At 40.9% G+C, this 16957-nt stretch overlaps 1 protein-coding gene across 4 annotated transcripts in view; it reads right to left on the reverse strand.

Annotated features, from left to right (window-relative positions):
- Positions 1 to 3176: 3176 nt before the first annotated feature.
- The window catches only part of LOC120744386 (seizure 6-like protein), a 104078-nt gene continuing 90297 nt past the window's right edge, over positions 3177 to 16957 (reverse strand). Inside the window, exons 11-17 of one of the 4 annotated variants that reach the window (XM_040048747.1) lie at positions 15309 to 15503; positions 10095 to 10286; positions 9277 to 9471; positions 6157 to 6192; positions 5724 to 5838; positions 5250 to 5355; positions 3177 to 4968 (exon numbers count right to left, since the gene is read on the reverse strand). In XM_040048747.1, the coding sequence (XP_039904681.1) occupies positions 4954 to 4968; positions 5250 to 5355; positions 5724 to 5838; positions 6157 to 6192; positions 9277 to 9471; positions 10095 to 10286; positions 15309 to 15503 (854 nt within the window). In that variant the 3' untranslated portion in view covers positions 3177 to 4953. Of the gene's footprint in view, positions 5092 to 5249; positions 5356 to 5723; positions 5839 to 6156; positions 6193 to 9276; positions 9472 to 10047; positions 10287 to 15308; positions 15504 to 16957 lie in introns of those variants that run through there. The other 3 variants (XM_040048746.1, XM_040048748.1, XM_040048749.1) reach the window with 3 other exon arrangements.

Below are 16957 nucleotides of genomic sequence, written 5' to 3' on the forward strand. Positions count from 1 at the left end.
CCATCTCCCTCTCTGTGCTGACAATCAATCCAAACACCAACATCATCATATATACAGTTGAAACCAGATATTTACAAACTCTTCAGATAAAAACACAAACACTTTTTTAATTGTAACATCAAATCAGACTAAATGTTAATTTTTTTAGATTGATAAATATAAAAAACGTTTTTGTTAAATTTAAGAGTAAAGAGAGAAATTTTATGTATTTCTTAACTGCAAATGGTACCAAATTGTATTCAAAATTAAGCCACAATTATGGAGCTCCACAATTCTTTTCCTGGTGTTTTGGTTGATATCTCTTGATTTTTCCCATGTCAAAGAAACAGGCTCTGTGTTTTGCCTTATATGCATCCACAGGTGTGCCACCAGTTTACTCACATGGACTCTACTAACCTATCAGAAGCTTCTTCAGCTCAGAATGGAATCGTCTGGAGTTTTCTTATTAATTAACAGTAAACTTAGTGTATATGTACTCCTAAATTTGATGAAAGTGATAAAAAAAAAATAGACAGCTCTGTCTCTCTTTATTCTGACATTTAACTAATTCAAAAGATATTTCAATATTTATTTATCCAAAACAAAAAAACAAGTTTATTCTAAATTGATGTTTAACAGTAAAAAAATTTTTTTTAATGTTTTTTCCCTAAAGTGTATGTAAATATCTGGTTTCAACTGTACTGCTGTGTATTGAAATTCCTGTTGTTTTGCATAGAAATATACTGAACAACATACAAAGCATAATATATAAAATACTACCAGAGTTTTTTCTTTGAAAGAAGCCCCTTATGTCCATTGTTGTGTTCATCACTACATAACTGAAACTGATTTAGAGTGCTTTATTTAGCTGTGGAGGGTAACAACTGAAAATATGAAATAAACACACATGTAAGTCCGTCGACACCAAGACAAGACCACGTAAAAGTGGTCTCGAGAAGACCAGTCTCGAGACATCCAACTCTAAAAGAGGCTAGAACACCATTCCCACAGAAACAGCTGCCAGGGAAGCAGAAGAACATCATATCAAGAAGGCCCTAAGTGAATATGGTTATCCAAGCCGGACATTTGTCAAACCTGCACCTAAAGAATGCCCCAGACAATCCAGGAGAGAAGAAGGACAACTGCTGCCTAAGCAAAAACCCTCAGTGATCCCTTATGTGTCAGGATTATTGGAACAGCTGAGATGCATTTTCTCCCAAAATGGTAAATGGACTGGTTCTTATATAGCACTTTTCTACTCTGAGCATTCAAAGGGCTTCACACAACTTGTGCATTCACAAAGCATTTTTTAATGCTGTTTCTAAGTGCTTCCTATCTAACATTCACACTCTGATGGATGCATCAGAGAGTAACATGGGGTTAGTATCTTGCCCAAGGATACTTGGCATGCAGACTGGAGCACACTGAGACCGCACCACCAACCTTCCGGGTTAGTAGGTGACCTGCGGTACCACCTGAGCAACAGCCAGCCGACCGTGTCTCTGTGGCTTTCAAGCTCTAAAATACACTGCGCCAAAAATTGGTCCACTCCAAGGATCCATTCCCTGGCACAAACAGAGTAAGAGTCAATACGTATGCGTTGATTTACAGTATACCTCTTAAATGTCCCCCCTAACTGGCACAAACTGAGTAATGGTAAATGGTCTGTATAGCGCTTTACTTGGTCCTAAGGACCCCAAAGCGCTTTACACCATCATCCACCCATTCACACACTGGTGATGGCAAGCTACAGTGTAGCCACAGCCGCCCTGGGGCGCACTGACAGAGGCGAGGCTGCCTGACACTGGCGCCACCGGGCCCTCTGACCACCACCAGTAGGCAACGGGTGAAGTGTCTTGCCCAAGGACACAACGACTGAGACTGTCGGAGCCGGGGCTCGAACCGGCAACCTTCCGATTACAAGACGAACGCCCAACTCTTGAGCCACGATCGATCACACTAATGTGGTGTATGCTGTTAAGTGCCAGGAGGATAGCCATGATTTATACATCAGGAAAACCAAGCAACCTCCGGCTAAGTGGATAGCACAAAAGAGCTAACTCGTCAGGCCAGGACTCCGCAGTCTATTCACACCTACAGGCCAGTAACCACTCTTTCAATGATAAGGAAGTCACATCCTGTACAAGGAGGGACGCTGACTTATGAAGTAACTTGGATGAGTGATGAAATGTTTCTTCCACTGAAATCGCTACGTCCAGATGAACAAAATCAACTTTTTGGGAGTATCAGATGTCTTGTCTGGCTAGACATTGGATTAAAAAAAAGGTGTAGTCATTTTTCCATTGGTTTCCTTTATAGCAAAATAAGACAAAACAAAATACCTCAGTGTTTAAAAAGAATCCTTTGAAGTTTTTAAGGTTTTACCATTTATTTAGGGAAACTGTTAACATTTGTATTCTCATAACGAAAATGTACATTTATCCATCCGCATAAAACATCACATGTACAGTACATCAAAATAAATACATCATCTGGTTGGTTTGCTGAGCTTGTACCAGAAGACCAATAAGTTAACTACAGCTACACTATTTACGCTGCTAGTCCAGACCCAGCAATACTGAGGCCAGTCTGTTACAGTCCATCAATTGAACTACATGTGAGAGAAATATAACAACAGTACTGCAAATCCTGTGTCAGACTGTGTAACAAATAAAAGAAAGCACTGACCTTTACGTTTTTCTAAATATTGATTTCCAGTTTACGAAAAGACAGGACTTTTCATGACTCATGAATGTGAATATGAAATGGATATGTGAAATAAACCCACCTTTAGCATTCTATATGACATTTTAGAAGTTGTAATCCTTAAGATTTCAGTCCTGGGTAAGAACACTTGTGTTTACCATAGTAATAACAAACGGCGCTTTTACCAGACCATAGATGTATTAAGTAAGATCAGTGTTGCCATAAAATAATTTTTAATGCTAGTGAGCATGCTTAGCATGTTGTTTTCCTAAAGTGGATGTGTACAATACAAAGACACAAATATCAGCTAACTAGCGTTAAGTAATAGACTGATTATATAGTATAACCTTACTGAAAATATCCACACTTATCAGATGGGCTGTACCACACAGCTCCATTGGGCACTGGGCACCAACATCTGAGGTACATCTGAAACAGGTTGTCACTATAAATTCTGTTTGAAAATGTTCATATTATTGTTTCTTATTCTGCAGAAGTTCTGTGTCCATTAAGCTGGTGTGCTAGCATGATGCGATAAAAATGGATGCTAAAGTAAAGTGAAATTTTACCATACTGTTAGCATACTTTTGGAGACCACTGTATACGAAGTCCTGAATCATAAACATACAAAGATGAAAAGAAAAAAGCAGAGAGACTTTATGGAAATAACATAAAAAATGCTTCTTGGAGTTTCTGCAGAATTCAGTCAAAGGCTGAATTTAACAGGAACTTACTAGAAAGCTAGCTTACAACTACACAACAGGTAAAAAAAAATGTTTTCTGAAATGCTGTTTTTATCCAGTTTCTGAAACGGCCCGTGTCTATACAAACAAACCTGCATATCACAATGACTATTCATGTACACTGATCATACGTGCGCTGAGGTAAAGTTTTACTGAAAATAGCACACAAGTGCTAATCAGTCAAAGTTGCTTAAACACAGATAGGAATTAATCGTAAAGTAAATGCAATGGTAATGTTAGCATTATCCATATCCTGAGGAAGCATGGCAATGGGAAAAGAGTACCAACAGAAGAAGAATGAAAGACATACTTGTGTGATTTCAAATATATAAGTAGTCTCTAGGTGGCAGCCATATGTGCTTCATTGTTTCACAGTCACAAGTCTCAGTTTTTAAAACTGGAGTCTTCAAACTGAAACTAGCTCAACAGTGTTTCAGAGTATAAACATTAAGCTTAATCTGGTACAGAAAAGGAACTTATAAATACATTAGAGATGTTTGTCACATTAACTGTTCTTCTGCAGTGAGAGGAACACAAAACAAAACTGCTAACCTCTATAAACCAGCTCTTTATATTTACATAACAAGGTGGATCCTTTGCAGATTTTCTGGAAATTTCTCAACATTTAAGTGGATATTTGATTAATGATACAGCACTCTGCTGTGCATACTTGTGAATCTTGATTTCTGTGAATATCTTCTTTGTGTAAAGACAATTTGAATACTGCCTGGAACTGGTAATTAATGTATAGAGATTACAGAATTTGAGACTATTCAAAGACTACTGCAGAAAAAAAAATCATGATAAATAGTTTCAAAAATCTGTTAAATCTTAAGGATTATAACTTCACCTCTTAAGACTTTTACAGTCAAGAAAAATATACTAAAAAGTGCTTTGATACCCACATTTCTCTCATTTCCTATCCCTCCCTCCTTCATTTCCCACAATAGCCATTTTCACACATGAACTTGAGACAATTTCACAAGAACCTAACTGGAATATTTTCCATATTTTCCTTATATGTAATACACAACAAGAAATACTTCAGAGGAATTTGTTTTTCTGGAAAATGATTCATGTGTTTTAGGTGAGAAAGTTGCTTGTATAGAGTGTGCATTAGGCAGCACATACGACACACACTCGTGCATTTACTTGCACTAGTGGGTGCACTAGTCCTGCTGTCACACAGACTAGGCAGCTGGCAAGTTAATGGCTGCCTAATGTTCAATCCAATTCTCGGACCTCAGTTAGATATTATCTAGAAAAGTTAGGAACTGCAGTACATGTGTGAAAATGACCCATGTTTGATGTTCTCAGATGTTATTTGGGCCTTTTCCTCATTTCCTCTATCATTCAACCTCTCCCAGACTGGTAGACTGGTCAGTTGCTGACTATCAATTGTCTTTCTCCTTTTTGGTTCAAGTAACCTCTCATAATTCCCATAATGTCTACAAAAGCTGTCACATCAGAGAAGGAGAGAACAGCATCCATCAATGCAGAAGGGGCTGGACATCATTATTTGTATTTACATCGCCTCCTCCTGGGTGGAGAAGCGAGAGAGGAGAGTGTGAAGAGTTAGGTCAGGGCGGTCAGTCTTGTCACGCTTCACAAATATCTTTTGAGAAGATTCTCATATCGATACTTCATACTCTCGAGTGTCCTGCTGTAATTGAAATGAGAATTATTAAATCAAAGGAATGGACACATTGAATGTACTCCTGCAGCTTTTACCCCACACTTGAGGTATTTGTTGTTGCAATTTTGGCAGTATCTACATAAAATTCAATTCAATTCGTTTGAACTTATCTGAATAGAACTTACTCCTCCTGTTTCATAGAGCGGGTTGTCAAACTCTGTCTCCACAGTGATTTGTCGGTAAGGGTGAGGGTAGATAAGAGGCAGCCTTAAGTTCGAGTTATATCTGCACCTAATATACATAATGAGGAAAAAACAGACACAAAAAAGCACAAATTCAGAGTTTTAGTACCTGTTCCTTCACAATGGCTCAGCGCCAGTGTGCGACTGCCAAAGACTTTCTGCCAAAGAGTTTTCTAAGAAACAAATATGTTGCATTACTTTTGAGGTCTAGATTATGTGAAAGACCCCTAACTTTTTGCTACAGTTATAGCAGTAAGTGAGTTAAAAGGTGACACCAATGGGGTTCTGACCAAGAGCCTGCATAGTATGAGCTGTGACCCAGACTGTGCTAATCAAACAAATGTTATCAAGACAATAACAGTCAGAAACAATTAAGGTCTCACCCTTGTATATAAATTTCATGGTCTAGGATCTTACCGAGTGACATAGACGTACACTCCTCCCAGCAGCACAGACAGCAACAGAATGAGGATGAAAATGGCCAGTGCTATGTTTCCTCCATCCAAAGGGGAACCTGCAGTCGCTTCTGCAACTGACAGACAAAACATGAATAAAACAAGGTTTATTTAACCGCAGATCATTATCCACAGAATACATAAATCTTCTAAAGGTTTCATTAGAGGTGGTTTAGCAAACATAGGTGGATGCTCTGTGAAATCACATGGATAAACACAGCTGGAGGTAGAAACAAAACATGGGAATGAAGTTGATGCAAATGCAGGGAGAGCACACAGACAGGTAAAGCTTTGTTGCTTGTGAGGTGGTTTGTTTGAGGGTTTTTTTTTGTAATTCTATAAAACAGACTGTGTAGGGTTTTAGCCCACAGCACATACTGTACACAGACACTCACCTTCCAAAGCATGGTTGCCAAAGCAGTCTTGGTTGGCTGCAAGACATCATTCTGTCAGTCAGTGCATATGAAAATTGACATAACCTTTTATGTTGAATTTGTTTACATAACGTTCTCTTGAATTGTATGTTCGCTAATGCCCACTCTTCCTATTGTTAATATCTGTCAAGCTTTCTTTTCTTATGTATTCCAATTCAACCCTGTCTCACACCAATTTGTGAAATAGGAGACTATGTAATATTTAATTGATCAGTTTTAATCCATCAAAATTAATTCCATGGGATTATTTTTGTTTCAGTTTAGCAAAAGATTGAGGTTTGGGTTAAACAGAGCTATTAAGCAAGTAAGAGATGCTTGTTTTTTTTTTTCAGAAAAGGTGACTCATGGAGCCTCAGTAATTTCCAGAATTTAGCAATAAGCCCCAGCCAAACCATAATGCTGGTCCACTGTGAATATGGTATAACAAAATGATACTTGCACAATATTCAGTGACACAGCCAGCTATTTTTATGATAAATGTCTATAAATAAAAATTCACAGAGCATATTAAAGATTTCTTGTTTTTAGGCTTTGCAATTTTATGGAATGTTACCATTTATATTATGTGGCAGCTCAGGTGATGGTAAAAGCAGAGGGAAGGTGAAAGACCCAAAAGACGTTTTAAATATGCCTCCAGCTTTGAAAAATTGACCATATACAGTAAAAGAATCAAAAATAAATTATGAATTAAACTAAATATCACACTAATCAAATTAATCACTGTATTAGTACATACTAACTGCACAAATTCATAGTGACTAGTGACACTTTGTTTAACATGGACAACTAATTCATTACTCTAAAATAATCTGGGTAATAAAAAAAACACACACACACATTATCTCCTGCATTTACCTGTCCAAGCCTTTTTCTCTCTCCTAACTCTCTCTGAGCTTGGGAACCTTCAGGAGGATTCAGCCTGAAAATTCCCTGCAGTGAGACAGCACCCTGACCCTGACACTCATCTCCTTGAGTTTTCAGCACAACAGCAAAAACTATACAAAGATAACAGCATGGAAAAGACACGCAAAAACTTTGACATGGCCTTCATTTTCCTAGATTATTGGAGATTTACATAATGAATTAATAATAGTATATAGGCTATACACATAGATAGCTACTGGTAGACCGAGCAGTCGCCCGACACTGCAATTGTAGGCTTACCAACATGTGCACTGCCTGGATTGATTACAAGAAGGCCTATGACTTGATGCCCCACACCTGGATCCTGGAATGTCTAGAATTGTACAAGATCAACAGGACCCTAAGAGTCTTCATCAAGAACGGGGATGGGAATGTGGGGTACAACACTAGATGCCAACTTCAAGCCCATAGCACAAGTCACCATCAAGTGCAGGATCTACCAAGGACATACTGGCCCCACTGCTGTTCTGCATAGGCCTGAACCCCCTCAGTGAGATCTTTAACAAGACTGGCTATGAATACTGACTACAGAATGGAGCAATTGTCAGCCACCTCCTCCACATGGATGACATCAAGCTGTATGCCAAGAGTGAAGAAGACATAAATTCACTGATCCATACCACCAGGAAATAAAGCAATGATGTCGGATGATAACAAAGAGAAGGAAGGTAGTCAGAACTGAGGGGATCGAACTACCAGAAGGCAACATTGCAGACACAGAGGACAGCTACAAGTACCTTGGGATCCCACAGGCAAATGGGAACCATGAAGAGGCTGCTAGGAAAGCTGCAACCACCAAGTACCTGCAGAGGATCAGGGAAGTCCTGAGGAGTCAGCTGAAAGGTAAGAACAAGATCTGGGCTATTAACACCTACGCCCTGCCCATGATCAGGTACTCTGTTGGGATAATAAGCTGGCCAGAGGAGGAGATAGAAGCCACTGACATCAAGACCAGGAAGCTCCTGACCATGGATTGAGGGTTTCACCCCAAGTCCAGCACCCTTAACCTGTATGCTAAGCGGAAGGAAGGAGCCAGGGGACATCAGGAATACATCAGGAAGATAGCCCCAATCGACCACGTGCTGAGTGAATACCTCAGGCAGCAATAAACCCGAGGAAGTGGAGGAACCATCATGGCAGGACAGGCCCCTGTATGGTATGTACCACCGGCAGATAGAGGAGGTAGCTGACAGAAATCCTACCAGTGGCTGAACAAAGCCGGACTGAAAGACAGCACAGAGGCACTACTCATGGTAGCACAGGAACAAGCTCTGAGTACAAGATCCATAGAGGCTGCGGTCTATCATACCAGACAACACCCCATGTGCAGGCTGTGTAAAGATGCCCTTGAGACAATCCAGAGCATAACAGTAGGCTGCAAGATGCTAGCGGGCAGGGCATACGTGGAATGCTATGCAGGACAACACCATAACCAAGTGGCCAGCATAATATACAGAAACAAGTTCCGACGTTAAAATAGGAGACTTCCAGAAACAGACGGATAAAATGGTGATGGCTAACCAACCAGACATACTGGTGGTAGACAAGCAGAGAAAGATGGCCGCAGTGATAGATGTAGCGATTCTGAATGACATGAGAAGCTGGAGAAGTACCAAGGGCTCAGAGAAGAGCTCAAGAAGATGTGGAGGGTGAAGGTAACAGTGGTCCCAGTTGTAATCAGAGCACTAGGTGTGGTGACTCCCAAGCAAGGCGAGTGGCTCCATCAGATCCCAGGAACAACATCAGAGATCTCGGTTCAGAAGAGCACAGTCCTTGGAACAGCTAAGATACTGCGCAGGACCCTCAAGCTCCCAGGCCTCTGGTAGAGGACCCGAACTTGAAGGATAGACCGCCCACAGGGGCGAGAGGGGAATTATTTATTATATATATCCAGAGTGGATGTGTATATACATATATATATATATATATATTTTATTTTTATTTTATTTAAGCTTGTATACTTCTGACTTCTGACAGTTCAAAGACATCATTAGAAACCCCATATTTCCATTACATTCATGTGCATGATGGGTGGATATAAACGTCTGATTACAACTTTACAGGAGTTAGTGTTCTTGTGAATCAGAATAATCCAAAGCCTCTAAAAAATTTCTATAATAACGTATATTAAAATAAAATGTCCTTCAAAAATCTCACCCCTGCAGAGTGGAAGTGGGCCGCTCCAAAAAGAAGGATTTCCAAGGATGCATTTAATTGCAACCTCTCCTATGAGCTCGTAACCTTGGTAACAGACAAAGGTTAGGGACTCGCCAGGCAGGTAAAGTCTCTTGGACAGGATCTGGTAGCCGTTGTCAGGGAGACCGGGGTTTTCACAGGAAACAGAATCCTCAGCTAGATAAAAAGAAGAAAGAAAAAGAAACTGCATGGAACTCATTGAGTTTCTCAGCACAAATCAGAGGTTTCTGCGTCATAGCTCGACTGACAGGTTTTGACAAACCCTGGCTGAGGTGACATGACTCACGGATAATCTCCGCCTCCACCTCCAGGTGGCTGAGGGTTGATTGCTATGGTGCATTAGCATCACATTTACATATCAAACACTTCACCCAAACATTAATAACCCTGAAAACACACACACACACACACGCAAATATCATGACTGCTGAGATAAAATGTGAGTGATGAAGCATCGTCTCTGGCATGCAGAGACGCTGTGATCTTTGTCAGCAGAGGAAAGAGAGAGCCAGGCCTTTTTTGCAAGAAATCACACAAACCCACTCATTTTGGACTGAAAAAAGCAGGGAAAAGAGCCTCTTATCTTCAGTTAAGTGTCATATGTGACTCCCTATCCAGATGATAGGCTTGTGAAATTCTGATGCTAACATACTACTAGTAAACTACGGGACCCTTCAGCTCACTAGTTTGCTAAAATACATATCAGCAATTGCCGGTTGAAAACTGACTAACCTCCCATGTCTTCTTTTATGTCTGGAAACATTCTTTCAAATACCCACAGACACAGTGAGGCAGATGAGACGTCCACACAGGCGTTCCTGGCTCACGTCCATAGCATGTGATAGTGGCGCCGCCCTGTAGGATGAAGCCTGTGTTGCAGCTATACTGAATGGTTGTCCCCACTAGGAGTTTCGGGTCAGACAGGGTTCTGGTAGCATGCTCAACATGGCCAGGATCTGAACAGTACATGACTGAGAAAAAAGACAGCAGAGACTGTGATGAATGATAAGAGATATAATTTTATAAAAACAATAATACATTTTGATAAAAAATAAAATAAGCCCAGAGATAGACACTATTATATGCCCAAGAGCAGAGCAGGTACAATCTACATGAATGTACTTGCTAGGGCTAATTTTTTTAATTCAAGGTAACTTGTTTGAGATCCAAAATGCGCAAATATAGTTCCAAGCAGTAAAAGTTACATATTTAAAGTGGGGTTTTATCACTCTTAGGGTGTATACAGTGGGGCAAAAAAGTATTTAGTCAGCCACCGATTGTGCAAGTTCCCCCACCTAAAATGATGACAGAGGTCAGTAATTTGCACCAGAGGTACACTTCAACTGTGAGAGACAGAATGTGAAAAAAAAAAATCCATGAATCCACATGGTAGGATTTGTAAAGAATTTATTCGTAAATCAGGGTGGAAAATAAGTATTTGGTCAATAACAAAAATACAACTCAATACTTTGTAACATAACCTTTGTTGGCAATAACAGAGGTCAAACGTTTACTATAGGTCTTTACCAGGTTTGCACACACAGTAGCTGGTATTTTGGCCCATTCCTCCATGCAGATCTTCTCGACAGCAGTGATGTTTTGGGGCTGTCGCCGAGCAACACGGACTTTCAACTCCCGCCACAGATTTTCTATGGGGTTGAGGTCTGGAGACTGGCTAGGCCACTCCAGGACTTTCAAATGCTTCTTACGGAGCCACTCCTTTGTTGCCCAGGCGGTGTGTTTTGGATCATTGTCATGTTGGAAGACCCAGCCTCGTTTCATCTTCAAAGTTCTCACTGATGGAAGGAGGTTTTGGCTCAAAATCTCACGATACATGGCCCCATTCATTCTGTCCTTAACACGGATCAGTCGTCCTGTCCCCTTGGCAGAAAAACAGCCCCATAGCATGATGTTTCCACCCCCATGCTTCACAGTAGGTATGGTGTTCTTGGGATGCAACTCAGTATTCTTCTTCCTCCAAACACGACGAGTTGAGTTTATACCAAAAAGTTCTACTTTGGTTTCATCTGACCACATGACATTCTCCCAATCCTCTGCTGTATCATCCATGTGCTCTCTGGCAAACTTCAGACGGGCCTGGACATGCACTGGCTTCAGCAGCGGAACACGTCTGGCACTGCGGGATTTGATTCCCTGCCGTTGTAGTGTGTTACTGATGGTGACCTTTGTTACTTTGGTCCCAGCTCTCTGCAGGTCATTCACCAGGTCCCCCCGTGTGGTTCTGGGATCTTTGCTCACCGTTCTCATGATCATTTTGACCCCACGGGATGAGATCTTGCGTGGAGCCCCAGATCGAGGGAGATTATCAGTGGTCTTGTATGTCTTCCATTTTCTGATGATTGCTCCCACAGTTGATTTTTTTCACACCAAGCTGCTTGCCTATTGTAGATTCACTCTTCCCAGTCTGGTGCAGGTCTACAATACTTTTCCTGGTGTCCTTCGAAAGCTCTTTGGTCTTGGCCATGGCGGAGTTTGGAGTCTGACTGTTTGAGGCTGTGGACAGGTGTCTTTTATACAGATGATGAGTTCAAACAGGTGTCATTCATACAGGTAACGAGTGGGGGACAGAAAAGCTTCGTACAGAAGACGTTACAGGTCTGTGAGAGCCAGAGATTTTCCTTGTTTGAGGTGACCAAATACTTATTTTCCACCCTGATTTACGAATAAATTCTTTACAAATCCTACCATGTGAATTCATGGACTTTTTTTTCACATTCTGTCTCTCACAGTTGAAGTGTACCTCTGGTGCAAATTACTGACCTCTGTCATCATTTTAAGTGGGGGAACTTGAACAATCGGTGGCTGACTAAATACTTTTTTGCCCCACTGTATGTTCAAGCCTGATACAAAAACAAATTCATAAAGAATGGAAAATATTAATTTTACTCTTAAAATCTCAGGTTTTGCTGAAAGGATGGCAAAAATTCTGATAAGTTTATCTGTCTTGTATATCAGCACAGCGATGCAGAGGTCACCATAGTTGCAGCACAACAAGAAGTGTGTGAAGTTTGTTCTTACTATGTGAGCTACATAAAGCTTCGATGGTCAGTAAAATTAAAAAGGTCCTTTACAAATACCAGTTCATTTGTAAGATTAAGAATGAACTAAGGGTATCCAGTAAATGTCCCCCCCCCCCCCCCAAATTCCATACTGTGTCACTGAATTCCAAATTCCCCAAATTTTATACTGTTTAAAATGTCCTGTTAAAGCTGGAGCTCCTGGTATAGGCAAAAGCTGAAAAACAGAAGGGCCAATGTCATAGATGTTTGACACTACTGGGCCCTTTATTTGTATGGTCAGTTGATTCAAACACAGGACTTTCTTGCTGTGAGGCAGCAGTGCCAAGAAACGCATCACATTGTGCTAGTGCATCAGGTCCTGTGTCGCAATTGCAGAGCCTTCCACTATAGATGTTGCGGAGAGGGTGAATCGTGTTGATTAAACCTTGGGTTCTTTGCAGAAATTAGTACTATAACAACTTCTGGTCCCATCCCACCACAAGACAATTTGACTTATAAAATCAGTCTGGCAAATTATAGTACAAATTTATTTGTACTATAATACACACTATGTTACCAAATGTATTCACTCAGCCCTCCAAATCAATGAACACAGGTCTTCCAGTAACTTCCATTGCCACAGGTGTATAAAATGAGGCATCTAGACAAACAGACTGCTTCGACAAACATTTGTGAAAGACTGGGTCCCTCTCATGAGCTCAGTGAATTCCAGTGTGGTACCATGACAGGATTTCAGCTGTGAAATGAGTGCGGTCGTGAAATTTAATGCTACTAAATATTCCACAGTCAACTGTACCCATTCACAGAAGCACTTTTTCTAACTGTTATGTGCTTACTGTCTAACATTCAAGCACATTCACACTCCGATGGATGCAACAGAGAGCAACAAGGTTAGTTAGTAGATGACCTGCTCTACCACCTGAGCTACAGCCACCCCAATGGTGTTGGTGGTATTATAGCAAAGTGTAAGCAGTTAGGGATTACAACAACTCAACCATGAAGTGGTAGGTCACATAAAATTACAGTGCGGTAAGTGGATGCTGAAGTGCATAGTGTGCAGAGGTAACCAATTTTCTGCAGATTCAACCTCTACAGACCTCCAAACTTCATGTGGTCTTCAGATAAGGTCAAGAACAGTGCTCAGAGAGCTTCACTGAATGGTCATGGTCAAGCAGCTGCATCCAAGCCTTACATCAAGTGGATTCAAGATTCAAGATTCTTTATTTTTCACATGCATAGTCATATGAGTACAACACACAGTGAAATGTGTCCTGAACTCCTCATTTGACTGTGCAAGACATTATAGACAATAAGTAAATTAAATAAATAAAAATATCTGGAAATTTTAAATTAAAAATCTTAAAATGTACATGCAACGGAATGTGCATGTACAAAATGTTTTGTGCCATATTAGCACAGCAATGTATTGATAGCACGTAGAGTAAACAAGTGGCCGAAGTAATATAAACAGAGTAATTCAACAGAGTGACGAGCATGATCAGTGTAGCAGCCTGTGATGTAATAATGAATCAGATGTGATATGAAATATGACCGTGAAAGTTCTGGCATGGGACAAGAACATGATGTATGGTCCTGTTTCATTCACTTAGGGATGCCATAAGGGTAGTGGGGGCATGTTCAGATTTAGGACTTGGACAACCTGAGGATAGAAGCTCCTCTTGAGTCTCTCTGTTGCCCCGATTGTGCGGAAACTTCTGCCTGATTGCAGAAGTTGAAACAGTTTGTTACTGGGATGGGACGAGTCCTTTAATATCTGCTGCTCTGGACCAACATCTCCTGGTGTAAATGTCCTGTAGGGAGGGAGAATAGACCTGCAGCAGTGTTCTGCTGCACCAATCACTCTCTGAAGAGCTTTTCAGTCCTGAACACAGGTATTCCTATACCAGGATGTGATGTTCTGTGTGAGGATGCTCTCCACAGTGCCTGAACAGAAAGTCCTGAGGATCACTGGAGAGACCCCGAACTTCCTCAGTTGTTGGAAATGGTACAGGCGCTGCCTAGCCTTTTTGGACTGGACCTTAATGTGAGCAGACCATGTCGGGTCTGAGGAGATGTGGACACTGAGATACTTGAAGGACAAAACCCTCTCCACTAGAGCGCCGTTAATGATAAGGGGCTTGTAGACTCAGTGTTTACTCCTTCCTAAGTCCACCACCAGCTCCTTGGTTTGCAAGACAAGAAGGTGGCTGTCTTGACACCACAATGCCAGGTTCGTCACCTTGTCCATGTAGGCCACCTCATCGTTGTTGGAGATGAGGCACAACACCACTGCGTCATCAGCGAACTTCACAATGGTATTGGAGCCATGAGTGGCCATACAGTCAGAAGTATAGAGGGAATACAGCAGCGGCGAGATGGTGGTGATGCTGTCAGAGACACACCTACCCTCTCTCACTGCATGAGATCTCATTGAGGAAGTCCAACACCCATGCAGATAGACGATTGTTGAGTCCTACATGCAAATGGAATGCAAAGCGTCAGTTGCAGTGGTGTAAGGCACACCGCTACTGGACCCTAGAGCAGTGGAAAGGCCTTCTCTGGAGCAACAACTTACACTTCTTCATCTGGCAATCTGATGGATGAGTATGGGTTTGGCAGTTGCCAGGAGAGGGGTACTTCTCTGGCTACACTGTGCAAAGTGTATAGTTTGGTAGAGGGGGACCATAGTGTGGAGTTGTTTTTAAGTAGTTGGGCTCAGCCCTTTAGTTCCAGCTTACCAAGACATTTTGGACAATTTCATGCGCATGCACATGATAATATTGATGAATCACACTGATACATGAGGCCCATGGCAGTAGATGAATGGCCAATTTGTCAACAACTATATTAAAAATTCCTCCTGTAGGGACCAAGGAAATACCTAAAATTAATTAATTCCATGAAGAACAGATAAAGGTTAATGTACAAACAAATAAAACAAGCAGAACTCACTTTTTTCACAGAATGGGGGTTGTGAGCTCCAGGAAAGATCCAGCTGACAGGTGAGAGTCTCTCGCCCCACCAGGTCATAACCAGGATCACACTGGTAGGTTATACAAGCCCCTCGCACAAGTGCAACATGGGATGTTGTCTTCCAGCCATTCTGGATCTCAGGCAGATCTGGACAAGAGTCGTTTCGAGACACCTCTGACAAGAGTATGAAAGAAAAGACATTCTGATTAATGGCTTCATTATTACGATGCCAATATATATTGTTCAGGCTTAGTTCAGGTAGCTGCAAGTCAAGAAAAAAAAACAAGTCAAGACAACAGCACAGCTGATTTCCATGTAAATAGTGAATATTTTTGTATTACTATCTAAAATAACACACATTCGTACTCCGATGGATGCATTGGAGAGCGACTAATATCTTGCCCAAGGATATTTGGCATGCAGACTAGAGGGAGCCAGGGATCAAACCACCAACCTTCCGATCAGTAGATGATCTGCTCTACCTCCTGAGCTACAGCCACCCCAATATGATAGAATGTGATGGAAGTATGGATTTCCTCAGTGATGGACTGTCTTCAAATATCAACTCTCCAGTACATTCACTCTGGCACAGACACCTTGCTACTAAAGCTGCTGATGAAAAGACAGAGTTTAAATTCAGATTTCGACTGAAGGGGTCCTCAACAAAATTATTAAAAGCTCTCAGGTAATTGTCTTGGCTGTGTTGATGTACCATCAGTCATAATTTTGGGGGGTTGCTGCAAAGTAACAGAATGCATTTAAATTAACACATTCTCATGTGAATCTCTGCTGCTGGCTTACTCCAGCAGATTCTGGACACTTAAAGTCATACCTTTGAGTTAAAACAATACAAATGGCTGACTTTGTGCTCCCTCAAAGAGCTCTAATGAAACAAAAAACAAATACAACACTGTGCATAAAAGACGAACATAGCCAGCTTAGACAACACATCTTGAAGCCTCAATGTTAGCACTTTGGCGTCAACGCATTAGCATCGTGCAGCCCCGTGCACGGGGCGATCCGCGCTTACTCGCTAATGGAGATTTGCTGCATTAATGCAGTTATTATGTTAACATCATTTTAACGAGATTAACACTGACAGCACTAAGTTTAAGTAAAGTTTATTCCCGGACCACTTTGCCTCCCCCCCCCCTCCAAAAAAAGCTGTTCAAACTATTTTGCAATGACTCTCACTTTTGGTTTTTTTGGTGAAGAAGCAAACACATTTAGGCAAGGTATTTGTTATGTTGTTATCTAATGCTAGCAAGATTGATTACCAAGTTGCGTTCAAAAACAGTGCAGGTACAACATACCATCAAAGTAATAAAATGCAAGAACTTCTATCAATTGGCACTTCACATTGATGTTGTTTTTTTGGTCTCAGGGTATGCCACTGTTTTGCTGTCTCACAATATTTCACTGCTTTCAAATTCATACATTACAGTAACTAATTTTCTCCTAATATTTTTACTTTCCTATATAAGATTTTTACTTTAATCAATCAAAAAATACTAAAATTCTTAACAAAATTGTTAATAATTAAATACTATCACACTATGTTAAGAAAATCCAAACATATGTATTACGTATAGACATCTAATGAAGTTACTCAGGTGGGCCGTCACCCT

The sequence above is a fragment of the Simochromis diagramma genome, unplaced genomic scaffold, assembly GCF_900408965.1.
Source record: "Simochromis diagramma unplaced genomic scaffold, fSimDia1.1 OVJJ01000683.1, whole genome shotgun sequence".
Taxonomy (NCBI): Eukaryota; Metazoa; Chordata; class Actinopteri; order Cichliformes; family Cichlidae; genus Simochromis; species Simochromis diagramma.